At 42.3% G+C, this 13,732-nt stretch overlaps 1 protein-coding gene across 1 annotated transcript in view; it reads left to right on the top strand.

The window, feature by feature from the left end:
- The window catches only part of RIPK1 (receptor interacting serine/threonine kinase 1), a 55,874-nt gene that overhangs the window by 22,133 nt on the left and 20,009 nt on the right, over positions 1-13,732 (top strand). The window contains exons 2-5 of the mRNA XM_065399402.1: positions 3,728-3,930; positions 7,577-7,730; positions 8,882-9,019; positions 12,241-12,481. Of these exons, the coding sequence (XP_065255474.1) occupies positions 3,728-3,930; positions 7,577-7,730; positions 8,882-9,019; positions 12,241-12,481 (736 nt within the window). The remainder of the gene's footprint in view (positions 1-3,727; positions 3,931-7,576; positions 7,731-8,881; positions 9,020-12,240; positions 12,482-13,732) is intronic.

Raw genomic sequence — 13,732 nt, 5'->3', positions numbered from 1 at the left:
AAAACACTTTTTTATATATTGGGGGGGGGGGGGGCGGCACGCAGAGGATTGCTATGTGAAAGGGGTCACCGGTACAGAAGTTTGAGAACCACTGCCATATAGCCTGGCCCATATACCAAAACTGATGGCCACGTATGGCAGGGGCTTACCTTCCGTCCATGTGAATGCAGCCATTGCCCAAGTTTCCTTGCTTGTAGGATAGCTCTCCAACTAACTGGAACTATATTCCTTCAAAGTAGTGACAAGTGATAAGAGAAGAATCTGACGTAGATACGTTCTATCTTCTCTTCTTGGGCCATAGGCTCTCCCTCAGGATTCCATGTCAATCCAGCAGCACCCCGCTGGTGGGCCCTCAGGGAATGATGAGTTCAAGCATAGGTCCTTTGACAGAAGAGCAGGCACTAGGTGTAGCAACACACTCTCCCTTCTTCTCTTTCCCTGAGTTTAAAGGCCAGACAACCACAGGCCAGCATTGTCAGCATTCACAGTTTGTTTAGCCACGTTCTAGACACCCACTCACTTCTCCCACTCCTTAATGCAGTTAGCCCTTTAAGGCAGCAGGAAACTAATCTGCTGCAGCTGCTAGCAGCCAACCCTTGACAACAATACCCTGTTCCAGGTCTGTGTACTTGGGCTATTATAATCATCCAAACCTATTAATTAAGCCCCTGGCCAGGGTTTGAGGGAGAAGAAAGCAACCTAGCACAAACCCAGGTAGTCTCTTAAGTCTTGTCTTCATTACAAAAAAGAAAAATAGGTGTGTTCCTAACTCAAGTTAGTTAAATGCAAGGTAAAATCCTAGTGAAGACAAGACAGTTTGTAGTTTCCACACAAGTTAGCAGGTCGAGTTAAAGTTTAATGTGAAAATTGTAAACTGCCTTGTCTTCACTAGGATTTTACCTCTTCTTAGTTAACTCAAGTTAGCTAGCGCAAATAAGAGCACGCACCTTTTTTTTTTTTTTCCCCATAGTGAAAATGAGGTCATAAGGTACACTTTTACTCAGCTGCCTTTTCAGGCCTTTTCATCAGCTCTTAACTGGCTTTTTCAGGCTTTTCTCAGACTGTTGGACTGAAGAGACTAACAACTCCGTGACTTTCTTTATGGTGTATGCAGGGATCCTCACAAGAAGTCTTGCTCCTGTCGTACTCTCCCTTTGTTCTCAGGGAAAGGGGCTACTTCTATTCCCTAGCACCCTCTGACAGCCTTCCTCTGACAGCCTCTAACTCCTATTAACCTGAGGCTACGTCTTCACTACAGGGGGGGGTCGATTTAAGATACGCAAATTCAGCTACGCGAATAGCGTAGCTGAATTCGACGTATCGCAGCCGACTTACCCCTCTGTAGGGACGGTGGCAAAATCGACCTCTGCGGCTTCCCGTCGACGGCGCTTACTCCCACCTTCGCTGGTGGAGTAAGAGCGTCGATTCGGGGATCGATTGTCGCGTCCCAACGGGACGCGATAAATCGATCCCCGAGAGGTCGATTTCTACCCGCTGATTCAGGCGGGTAGTGTAGACCTAGCCTGAGACTACATTTCTCAGAATTCCAGCCATTCTAGATTGAAACTGGGGTAGGGCTGACTCTTAGCGTGTCTTAGAGAGCCAGCACACCTTGTTATACCGTGAGAAGAGAAACTTTCTTCTGCGCTTAACAAACCACAATCTCTGTTGAGGGTTTGCACTGTTTACAGAATGTTAGTTCATAATTCATGAGTGTGTTAGGGCAGGATCCTGAGGCTCTGGGACTGGTGATCTGAGGGGTGTGATGGAGCAATAAGAAACAGTGCAATTCTGCCACCTTTACTTACATTGAGTAGTACCTTATTCCACAAGTAGTCCCATTGATTAGGTGCTAGGCATTTTTGAAAATCCCACTGTGTCTATCCGTATCTTTAGGTACCTAAATACCTTTGAAAATCTGGTCCTTAACTTCTCTGCTCTTCAATATTCTCCTCTATAATTAGGGGTAATAATACTAAACTGCTGTACATTACAAGCTGAGAACTAATTAATCAATGTTTGTACAGTGCATTGAGATCCTCCAGCAGAACAACAAAATACTGTTATGATCTAAATGTTAGAGTGATAGTAACTCACCATAAACTACCACTTGTGATTTTTTTGGACCTGATTCTATGAGATGCTGCTTGGTTGCCAACTTTCTAATCAGACAAAACCAAACACCCTTGCCCCACTCCTTCAAGGGCCCACCCTGCTCTCTCCACCCTCCATCGCTCGCTCTCCTCCCCCCCCCCCCCCCCCCCCCCCAGTCACTCGCTCATTTTCACTGGGCTGGGAGGGTCCCTTTTTGACCAGGTGTTCCGGTTGAAAACCGGACACCAGGCAACCTGAATCAGCTCTGAGTTGGGCCCACTTACCTATCATTTTGTGATGCTGATAAATAAACAAGATACCATGTTCCTGTGACAGGGTTCCCAGGGTGCAGCCTGAACTGTGGGACCGCTGAGCCCTCTTGTCCCACCAACTTGGGGTATCCCTCTCACAATGTGATGCTTTGACAAGCTACAGACTTCTGACAGGTACTGTTCTTATACAGACATCCACAGGCAGGGACACACCCAACTGAGTTACATGAATGCTTCTCCCAGCCACTCATGAATATAACAATAGAGAGGCTCCAGCCAATTCCCCCCAGCTCGGCACCCCAAAACTGTACCGTCTTGCCCTAGTCAGAAGCCTGACTAGTGTAAATTCATTACCCAGTCCGCCCCTCCCTCAATATGGAGAGGACACAAACTAGTCTTTGTAAACTGAGCTGAGATTTCCCAAGCACTTCAACCAAAACACACTGTTTTAGGTAAAATATAAAACAGATTTATTAACTACAGAAAGAGAGATTTTAAATGATTAGAAGTAGTAAGTGTAGAGATCAAAGTTGCTTACCTAAGAAATAAAAGGAAATTTGCAATCAGTTCTATAAAGTAAACAGGATTTGAATCAAGCAGTATCTCACCCTGATAGATGGTACAAACAGGTCACAGATCTTCAATACACAGGCTGGAACTCTCCTCCAGCCTGGGGCCCCCGTCCCCTTTTTCAAAGTTTTTGTCCTCCTGACATGTTTCCAGGTGTTGAGCTGTGGAAGGGTGAGACCGAGTCATGATGTCACTTCCCCTCTTTATAGTTTCTTCCAGCTTGCTTGTGACATGGGTGTCCGCCTCCATTAGTCAAGCATTCTGCATTGTCTTAAGTGCTATCTCTGAGAAGTCTCCATTGTGTACAGTTCCTGGGATAGTGGATTCTCTTTAATGGACCATCAGCATGTCTGGCTACTCCATTGTTGTATCTGAAAGGCCAGTTGTGGGTGTTCCCAGCCTCACAACGTATTTCGGTATGACACACACAGCAAAAATTCATAACTTCCCATACAATGATAGCACATACAATCCAACAGGATATTAATGTCCAACAGATCAAGGCTTTTAAAATGATACCTCACAGGCACACTTTGTACAAAACATATCATAATTATGTGACAATGGTAAATACGGGGGTTCCAGGGTGTTTCTTTGAGGTACACAGTGCCCCAGGGCCGAGATCCTCAAAGGTATTTAGGCACTTAACTCCCATTTATTTCAGGGGAAGTTAGGCATCGAAATGCTGTACCTTTGAGGATCTGGACCTACCTGCATAACTAGATCTTCATTTACTGTGACATGAATGTTGGATGATGACACTTTCTTTGTCTTCTCTCTTCATGTTACAGATCCAGGAGTATTGTATTTTTGTAAACCCTAAACTCTTGGAGGCTACAAAGATGTCGCTGGAAGATATTCACATGAACACGCAGGACTTGCTGCAGAAGGAAGAACTAGATGCTGGAGGATTTGGAATGGTTTCTTTATGTTATCACAAGAAATATGGGCTTGTGGTATTAAAAACAGTGTATACGGGACCCCAGCGCACAGAGTAAGTTGGAGAGAGGGGTCTTGATTCTCATTTACGCTAAGGCCCCTTTACATCACTGTGATAGTGTAAAGGGGCCTTACCTGTACACCCATTTTGAGGCCATTTTACGCTGCCAAAGTAGTGTAAAGAGATCTTAGGATAAATGGCAATTCGGTGCAGAGAATATTTTCAGGATGGATATAACGTGTGCAGCACATTGCTGTATAGTGAACTCGCCAAACTGCAGATGATGGAGAATGTGTTCTACATTAGGACTAAGAGTGATTTATGGTGATTATGTGGGTGGAATCTGTTATTAGCAAATTGCATTTCATTAGTGAAATATTACATGGACTGTGCAGAGAATTCATTTTCACTAGCTGTCCTGAACTATTATGTACTATCTCTATGTGCAGCATTGCTGTGTTCCACCCCAGTGGCAGTTGCTGTGATCCCTGCATTGCACTTCTTGCCGCGTTGATTGTTGTAAGGCATTTTTACTTTATTTTAAAGGGAGGCAGTGTTGCCTAATAGATAGAGCACTGAACTTGGACTTGGATTCAAGTCCCTGCTTTGCCACAGCTATCCTGTGTGACTGTGGGTGAATCATTTCCCTGCTCAGTGCCTCAGTTTCCCCATTTGTAAAATGGGGATGATGATACTGATCTCCTTTGTGAAGCAATTTGCTACAGATGAAGAGAGAGACTATATAGCATTTAAAATCTTTGGAAGTTGTATGTGGATATTGCAGGCACCAGTAGAACTTTCCGTTAAGGTTTTTATTTTTTCTCCAAAGCTAACCTTTCTAAAGCATTGCCTCATCTTTATAATGAAGTTCTCCATTACCTGGGAATTTAACTATTTCCACATGGGGTCCTTAAAAGCAAATAAATTCTTGTGTGCCTAAATGAAAGCAAAAACTCAACTGGGTGGCACTTTTTTTTAAGCATGTAAATGAAAAACACAATCAGGCACTTAACTGGAAATGTCCAGTTAGTAGCAGGAAAACAATTTCTGTTATTTTAACTAATGCTGCCTGGGCCAACAGCCAGGTTTGAACCCCAGCACTACACCATGACGAGCGGGAGCCTCTGTCCTTTGAACTGCAGGACTAACAGCTTGAAGTCAAGTCCACTGCATTTAATGCAAAGACTCCATTAACTTTGGGTCAGGCCCTAAGTCCATTAGCTGGGAGCAGTAGTAGAGATGTAAACCTCTTATGTGGACCAACCACTAGAAGGACTCAAATACCCACATTCTTCTAATTCGGTATAAAAACTGAACTGAGACTATGGAACAGTTCCCAGTTTAGTTTTAAGAGCGGGAAGTGAATGAAGAGACTCTGATAGTCCACAGACTGCTGCCCGCAACGCTTTTCTCCCCTACCTTCTGGCTGCCTTTACTGTTTTTCTCTCCTCCTCTATCTCAGATCCTTACGTTTATTTTTACTTAAAATGTTGATCAGAAGCCTTAAAAAAGCTCCTAATTGAGCCTAGAGCAGCTGAAAGCAGCTCAGCCTCTTCTGTATTGCTGTAGAGTGACACTCAAGACTGGGAAGGGGCAGTTTCCCTTTGAATCACAGCCTGGGAGAGTGCTAGCACACAACGTACTACAGGGAAGCTGCTACTTCCTCTTGCACTATGGCCACAATTCTTTTTCTTCTCACTAACTTGACTTTTCCCCATTTAACACAATGCTTACAGGGTTTTTTTTTTTTTTTTTAAACAATCCTCGATGAGCTCCTAGCTGTGCGCTCTTGAGTGATGATGCAGATCACCAGCTGACCAAGCAGAATGTGGCTTTCAGCAATCAGTGTTGCAAGCCATTAATCCATAATAACAAGGGTTATGAACATCCAGTATCCACAGCCAGTGCTTAATTTGTGCCTGGGCTTGCTGGGGCTAAGTCCTGGCACCTCTAGGCATGGCAGTTCATAGCCCTGGCACCTCTGGGTTCCCAGGCAGAAGCCACTGCTCTCTGGCCACCCAGCTTTGAAGGCTGTGCTGGCACCAGCAGGAGCGCAGAAGTAAGGGTGGCAATATCCATACCATGCCACCCTTACTTCTGTGCTGCTGCTGCGGCAGTGCTGCCTTCAGAGCTGGGAGGCCAGCCAGCAGCCACCGCCGCTCTCCGGCCACCCAACTACTGCTTAATTTGTGCAGCTCTTTCATTACAAATTAAACACTGTCCACAGCCATGGTTGGATGATCCCTCTGTAATAAATCCTGTCTGAAATTAGCTTTTAAGTCAGTCCTGGAATACTAGCACTTTACTAAAGAGTCCTAGGCCTTGTCTACACTTACAGCACTGCAGCGGCCCTGGTGGAGCTGCGCTGCTGTAGCGCTTACTCCCATCAGCATAGGTACTCCACCTCCCTGAGGCACGGTAGCTAGGTCGACAGGAGAAGCCCTCCTGTTGGCATAGCACTGTCTACATTGGGGTTTAGGTCAGTGTACAGTAATTGTGTCACTCAGGGGTGTGGCACGACATAGTTATACTGACACAAGTTGGTGACCAAGCCCTACGTCCCTCCATTCAAGTTCCGGCACTAACTATCCACAGCCCTTCTCTTTCTCTGTGACTCCCTCTTTCCCTGTGTGTTTTAGGCATCTCACTTATGGATCCTTCAACCAATAGGACAGTGTTTCACAAACTTTTGAAAACTGAGCCCCCTGTGGGAATATGAAACTAATTGTGCCTTCGTCAGCTCCACCATCTATTGCTAAAAGCCTACCCCGATTTTATAATGTTATGAAGTTAGAAATACAATCTAACTGCCTTCTTAATTTTTTATATTAAGCAATGACTTACAAAGTATATTCATTGGCATCTGAGTTAGTGCCCATTGAGATGTTCATACCTTTCAGATTTATTGTTTCAGACTGTCTGCAAACTCCGGCAGATATAACTGCATCAGTTACACTTGGGTCATGATTTGAAAGTTTCATTCAAACCCACAACAGCTAGAGGCTAATGTTTTTTTAAATGAAAGTAGAGATTCTATAGAACAATTGTGAGGTCTAGCTGTGTCTCCCCTTCCCCTGACTAGTTCTTCATCCCCACAGGAGAGTGCATAGAGCACTTTGGAAAATGCAATTTTAAAAGATTAACTTGCTTTGAAATTCTAACTACATTATTATATTTTTAGCTATAGAGAAGGCAGCTATAGAGAAGTAGTCTGTGTTTGGTATCTTACTGTGTCTGTAATAAATTAAGCCAATTAATAGCCATGTCCTCAAATATAATGTAAACCATTTTCCAAAATTCAGAAAAAAAAGTTATTGAAGGCCTAATTTTCATCAAGTTTGTAAGCAGGCTAGATACATGCAAGTCAGGGACCTGCATACACCCATCCAGCACTGCATACACAAAGCATGTATACCTGCACACTTACTAAAAATCAGGCCCTAAATTAAGAGTATGTGAACAGACTAGTTAAGTTGGGAACAGATATAAAAGTTACTAGGCTAGAGGCTCAGATAGTATAAACAGAATTCAGTGGATTTAAACCAGCTGAAGACCTGGCCCACCTTAAAGAAGTCATGAAGATGGACTTACTTTTCTGGCCATCACTTTCACTATGAGTCAACAGGATATTTATGCCTTACTATGCTCTTACCAGTCTGATACCTGTACACAATGTAATCCTGTAGTTTCCATTTCACAGATATAATGCTTCCCTTCTTGAAGAAGGCAAAATTATGCGCAAACTAAGTCATGATCGGGTGGTGAAATTACTAGGCATCATTCTGGAAGATGGGAACTACTCTCTGGTGATGGAGTATGTGCACAAGGGAAACTTGATGAAAGTACTAAAAACAGTGAGTAGTGAAGTAAATAATCTCTCATACGTGCATTCATCAGTTATTATTGCAGGAAGCTGATACTTCTGTATATCTTAAAAATCACTTAGTGGTTTTTCTGGTCTTTTTAGAGATTTTACTTTATGCTTTTATTTGGCAGAAAAAAATAATCAGTGATTTGCTTCATGTAAGCTTTGGTTTAGGAAGGTTACGGGTGAAATGTTGTTTATACCTTATTCATAAGGGGAAGTGAAAGCAAACTTTCCAATCAGGGTTGATAAGAAGTGTGAAAAGGACAGGATGTGGTTTTTGTTGCCAAAGGAAATAACTATGCATAGAATCTTCTATTTCTGATCCCCTTTTCCCTGCTGTAGGGCCAAATGCAGCCTCTGCCTCTACAGGTACAGCAGATTCTAAAAGCAGCAGAAGGGACAGGAGATTGAAAGGTTATTTATACCCTGTGCACTCTAGGATGTCTTTCTCCATGGCAGGTGGAGGGGGTTGGAAAGGTGCCTGGGAATGGCTAATGAATCTGCCATTCTGTGCATGCAAAGGCATACTATCCCTCTGGCTTATCCATATAGTGGTGCACAAAGTCCTAGTTGTTACTAGTAGTGGGCTTGAGTACTGGCAGTAGAATATCCGAAATGTTGCTCTGGTACCATGCTGCTGGGTAAAATAGTCTTTCCCACAACCACTCTCAGACCCCCTGCCATATATCCCCTTTAATTTACAGTGTGTGTAAGTAGGGCAGCCTTTAACCCCAGTGAGTTAGATCTTGGATCTAACGTAGCAGTAGCCTTTGACAGACTCATTCGAGTCTTTTAATCATTGGGCCAAATTCTGTCCTCAGGTACATGCGTTCATTTCCCACTGAAATCTATGAGAGTTGTGCGGATGCATCTGTTGAGACCCGCTGAGGAGTAATCATAGAGGGCCTGTGTCTGATCTCAGTTCCACCAGTGTAAATATGGAGTTACTCCAGATTTACTCTGGTGCAATTGAGTGGAATCTAGGTCCAAGAAGGACTTCAGTGATTTTTAATTCCCACTTTGAGCAAAGATACTGTGGGAGGCTGAGAGGGGGAGCCTTTTAAAGGCCATTTGTTTCATTTTATGATGTACTATGCAATAGTTTTGATAATTTGTATTTCCTGTTCTTTATTTTAGTCCACTATTCCCTTGTCTGTGAAAGGGCGGTTCATCTTGGAGATCATTGAAGGAATGCTTTATTTAAATGAGCAGAGTTTGGTACACAAAGACTTGAAACCAGAAAACATCCTTGTAGACGATGACTTTCACATTAAGGTACTGTTAGAATTTAAACACAGAACACTTGTGATTTGGGCCATAGAGTGCGGCTCCTGCTATACAGGCTGGAGTTTATCAAGGATTAATAACCTAGTAGTCCAGTGGGCTGTCAAAAATCAAATTTTAGTAGCCCATCTTTAAAATGTTGTGGCCCACCTACAAGCTGATCCTGAAGTGTTTATTATCTGTCTCTGCCAAAAGTATATGGGATGGAAAGTAGAGAGAAAATACTGGCTTTGCTCACTTGGTTATTTTATTCATTAATTTATTTACAAGTTATTAATTTTAGACAAACCTCAACAAACACAACGTGAGGAAAAAAATAGAAATACCAGAACAGCACATCAAACTGCTTTATGGCAAATATCACACCTTTGTTCCTATCTCATCTGCGTTTTCTCTTCCTGCGCTTTCCCTCTTCCTGCGTTTTCCTTTTTTAACCTTTTAATTTTTTGTGTGCTTCTTTCCCTCTCGTCCTTACTTTTAGATGTCAGCCAGTAGCTACAGAAGAAAAGCAGTGACACAGACCTTCACAGAAGTGTTTTGTGGGCCTGATCCAAAGCCCATTGAAGTCAACTGAAGTTTTTGTACTGACTTCAGGTGCTTTGAATCAAATCCCCTATTCACGGTGCCTGCTGCCTAGTAAATCTGAGTAGGATCTGCAGCAGCCCATGTCTTTTGTCCTGTGGACATATGTCCTGTGAAGATGAACTACTGAAACAGTCTCCCCTGTCATTACTTGCAGTTATTTAATGAGCCCCTTGTAAGGAAAGCTCTGTTGCTTGATATATGTCACTTGTCATTAGCTCATGTGACATGACAAGTCTGAGCTAACAGCAAATGAAAAAAACAACAACTTTGGAGCATCCTGCAGAGAGGATAAGAGAAGCTAACTGCAGAGACACCAAATGATTAAGTCCCCATCAATACTGCATATGTAATTGGATAACTAATCTTAATATTTGGTCTTGTTTACATGGATGGAACCAAACCAAGTGCTCATAACCATGTTACAGAACCCCATTAAAGCTCTGAGGCCAAATTTAGAGATGAGTCAGACTTGCTCTGAGCAGGTTGGGTTAACATGGTGGTTAAAGCAACAGCTGGTGACCAGTCTGCACAAGGTCCCCCAACACTGCTAACATCTGTAAGGACAAACCAGTGTTCTAGAGAAGATTGGGCCTAAGGGAGTTAGATAGAGTCTGGTTTGGTATAAGTCTCCCACAACATGCATGCACCTCCTTACCAACATGTAACTTATACTCACCCATACATGTTATACATCACTTCTGAATTTGGCCTACTAAGGAGCTACAGGAAGTCTAGGGGACACAACGTTTATTAATAGCGACTTATCCGTGATGAATTTATTCACCTAGGGCTAACAAAAATCCCCAAAGTATTACAATGAAACTGAAAATCTAAAATTATAAAACGTTAAAATACTTATAAATAAAAATTAAAAAGGACATACACCATTAAACCATATATGATCACCGTATCACTTGCCTTTTCCTTATTTTAGTAGCTGCTCATGCAAATAGAGCAACTGCTTGGATCACAGTACATTGTCAGTTCTTAACAGTTCCTAATCGGAGAGGGCATAAAAAAAGGCATCTGGGACAAAAACACGGAGAGCCATTTTGACCTCAAGTGGCAATACAGGTTATAATGTAATAAATAATGCCCGAAGCCTCATGGACAGAGGTGGTTACATTTCTCGGTGCCAGTATATCGGCTGTCTAAGTAAGCGGTCTTCATTGATTGAAAATGGAGAACTCTCATGGCCCTCCTTAGCAAGTTATTACACAAACTCTCTCAATATCTGGCATACCCAGGAGTCTTTTTAACATGGAGGAACCAAGGTGACCTATTTGAAATAGAAATCACTACCATATATATTTGCTTATTAATATCTTCTGTTCTCGACCAGATTATGGATTTCACATTTTAAAACTTAAATCTAATTATTTTCAATTCCGAGAAACCTAGAGAATGCAAATTTATGTGAAAAAGTCCTTCTGAGCCGTTCTGCTAAGTCTAACCTTGACAAATGCTATGGGTGCATGCTATGAATGCAAAGCCAAAAATTAATACTCCTATATTGCACTTTGGACAGAATAGAGTTCATACCTGTCTCAGCTCTAAGAGCAGCTGGGGTATTATTTGGGAGACCAAGAATCCTCCTGAGAAATTTGTTCTGAATCACTTCCAGTCCCGGGGGCAGTGGGGATCATTCCATCCCCATATTTCTGTGCCATATAAAATCCAAGCGCCATACAAAATCCAAGTCTCAAAATACTCTTAAAGACTGGTGAAATTAAGTGGCCCCCAGGAAATATGTAACACAGCTTGCATTGAATTTGAGGCCTTCTTTTGTTACCGCAATATGTTTATCCCACAAACAATTTTGTGTGAATCAGATACCCAGATAGGAGAAAGAGCTAACTTGTTCAATACACTGCCCATTGATCTTCCATTTATGAAACCTCTGTCTCTGACTAAAGACAGTTACTTTAGTTTTCAAATAATCTATCAAGAGGCCCTCCCGTTGACAGTATAAACCAAATGAGTTTAATAAACGCTTCAGTCCCAATGGTGTTTGAGATAGAACCATGTTGTCGGCATAGAATAAGACAAAGTGATTCATAATTGCGGGGGCGCAAATACTGCTGCCCTTTTAATGCTAAAACATCATTGATATAAAAGTTAAAAAGAAAAGGGGCTAAGAGACAGCGTTGTCGAAACCCCTTTATAATTGGGATGGAATTGGTTAATTCCCCATCCAGGCCTATCCTAATCTTAGCCACTGTGTATCTGTGTTGACCTCCTCCACTGGGATGAATTTCACCCTGAACTTCCATTCTCTAACATGATTTTAACCCAGTTTGGTCTCATCCATATAAGCAAAGCCACGTTGTGTTATAACATGGTTGGGCTATAACAGTGTCTCAACATGTTAAAATTCAATGTGTCTCAGTTGGCAACAATATTTGATTCAGGCAACAAATTCACAGAGATCTTTAAAATATGATTTAATTGGCCCTCTTTGGTTATACTTATTGAAGAGTTTGAGTTTTCAGATAAGTCGTCATTTCAATAAATATTCCCTCATATTTAACAAACTTTGAGTAATATGTGAAACAATTTGCTCCATCTCTCCCCTTTATTAGCCACATCCTCCATTTTCAGTAGCTCTGATTTGACCTGTTTTACAGATTGCAGATCTTGGCGTCGCCTGCTTTAAAAACTGGAGTAGACTGACCAAAGAAGAGACCAGCCGGCAGAGGAAAATCAAAAGCAATTCCAAGAGCGCGTCCAGGAGCACCGCTGGCACTCTTTTCTATATGGCCCCGGAGCACTTACTCTCAGTTAACACAAAACCTGTGGAGAAGTCAGATGTTTACAGTTTTGGCATAGTGCTCTGGGCAATTTTTGCCAACAAAGAGCCATATGAAAGTAGGTCACTTGGAGAGACTTGTATTGCTAAATGAGTTTGCTTTAAGGAAGCTATAAAATTAAGACTTATAATACTTAGCACATAACATTTTCAAAATGTCCTATAAGCATTAAATAAGTTCTCTACTCAAGAATAGCTCCTATTCTGCAACTGGTGACCAATAATTGGTACAGCTGCACCAGAACTGCCCTCTAAGGGTGGACAAAGACATGTAGAGGTTTGTATTGATGGAACTAATTGAGGTTTATCCCTACTTGAAGCAGCAGTAAACCCCGATTATCTCAGTTGGTACAAACCCTGGCTTGCCTTTGCCTACACTTAAGGATCAGCATTGATGCAGCTACAGCAATTGTTGGCCACTGATTGCTAAATTAGGGCAGTTTCCAAGTATAGACAAGGCCTAATTAATCCTCACAGTGCACCTATGTTGTTGTCGTTATCCTGGGGGGAATCTAAGGCAGATGGGTTAAGTGACTTGTCCAAGACCATGGAAGGAGTCACTGTCCAAGGCCGGGATTAGAATTTAGAAATTCCTGACTCCCAGTCCTGTGCTTTGACCACTAGGCCACTTCTCTTATCAGTCTTAAGATATATCAAAGATTTGGTGGAATCCTAGTTTGTAACATCCATAACACACTTAAAATCAGTTCAGTTACAATATAGCAGACATAGGCACATTTTACTTTTCCATACTGTATTTGTTTCCTTTGATGAATTTCCTGTGAATGTTAGTGAGTGTTGGAAACTTAGAGCATTGCTTGGAGCAGGTTAGGATTGGCCACCAAAGTACAAGCTTCCCCACATAACTCACCCAGTGGCACTCACACCTGACCTGCATCATCCCTGCTATTGCAATCCTGGATCTCATCTGAGCAGAAACTGACATTTCTGACAAACTGTGTGGTGGTTCTACATGATGTGGACAAATAACTGCTAAGCTCATATTACTTGGAGGTTTAGTCACACTTTAATTCTGGCTTCCAGAGCTGAAAGCAGTACCTCTCGTTAGGAGTGCTTCTCCTGACTGGCCACGTACGATAAAGCTTGTGTTAGTTTCTGAAATACCTCACTCCCAGGCATTGGTGGTGATGCTCTGTCATCCTCCTGAAATCCAAACAGACTGATTCCAAGTTTGGAGAACCATTTCCAGTTTAAACCCTTGTTGTTTTCCATTTTACTTAGGCCTTGCTAGATTAGTAAAACTCTAGAATCTGAATGGATGCCCTAGTTGGGGATGTTTACTAGTAAAA

The sequence above is a fragment of the Emys orbicularis genome, chromosome 2, assembly GCF_028017835.1.
Source record: "Emys orbicularis isolate rEmyOrb1 chromosome 2, rEmyOrb1.hap1, whole genome shotgun sequence".
NCBI lineage: Eukaryota > Metazoa > Chordata > Testudines > Emydidae > Emys > Emys orbicularis.
This window is presented reverse-complemented; position numbering and strand designations above follow the sequence as displayed.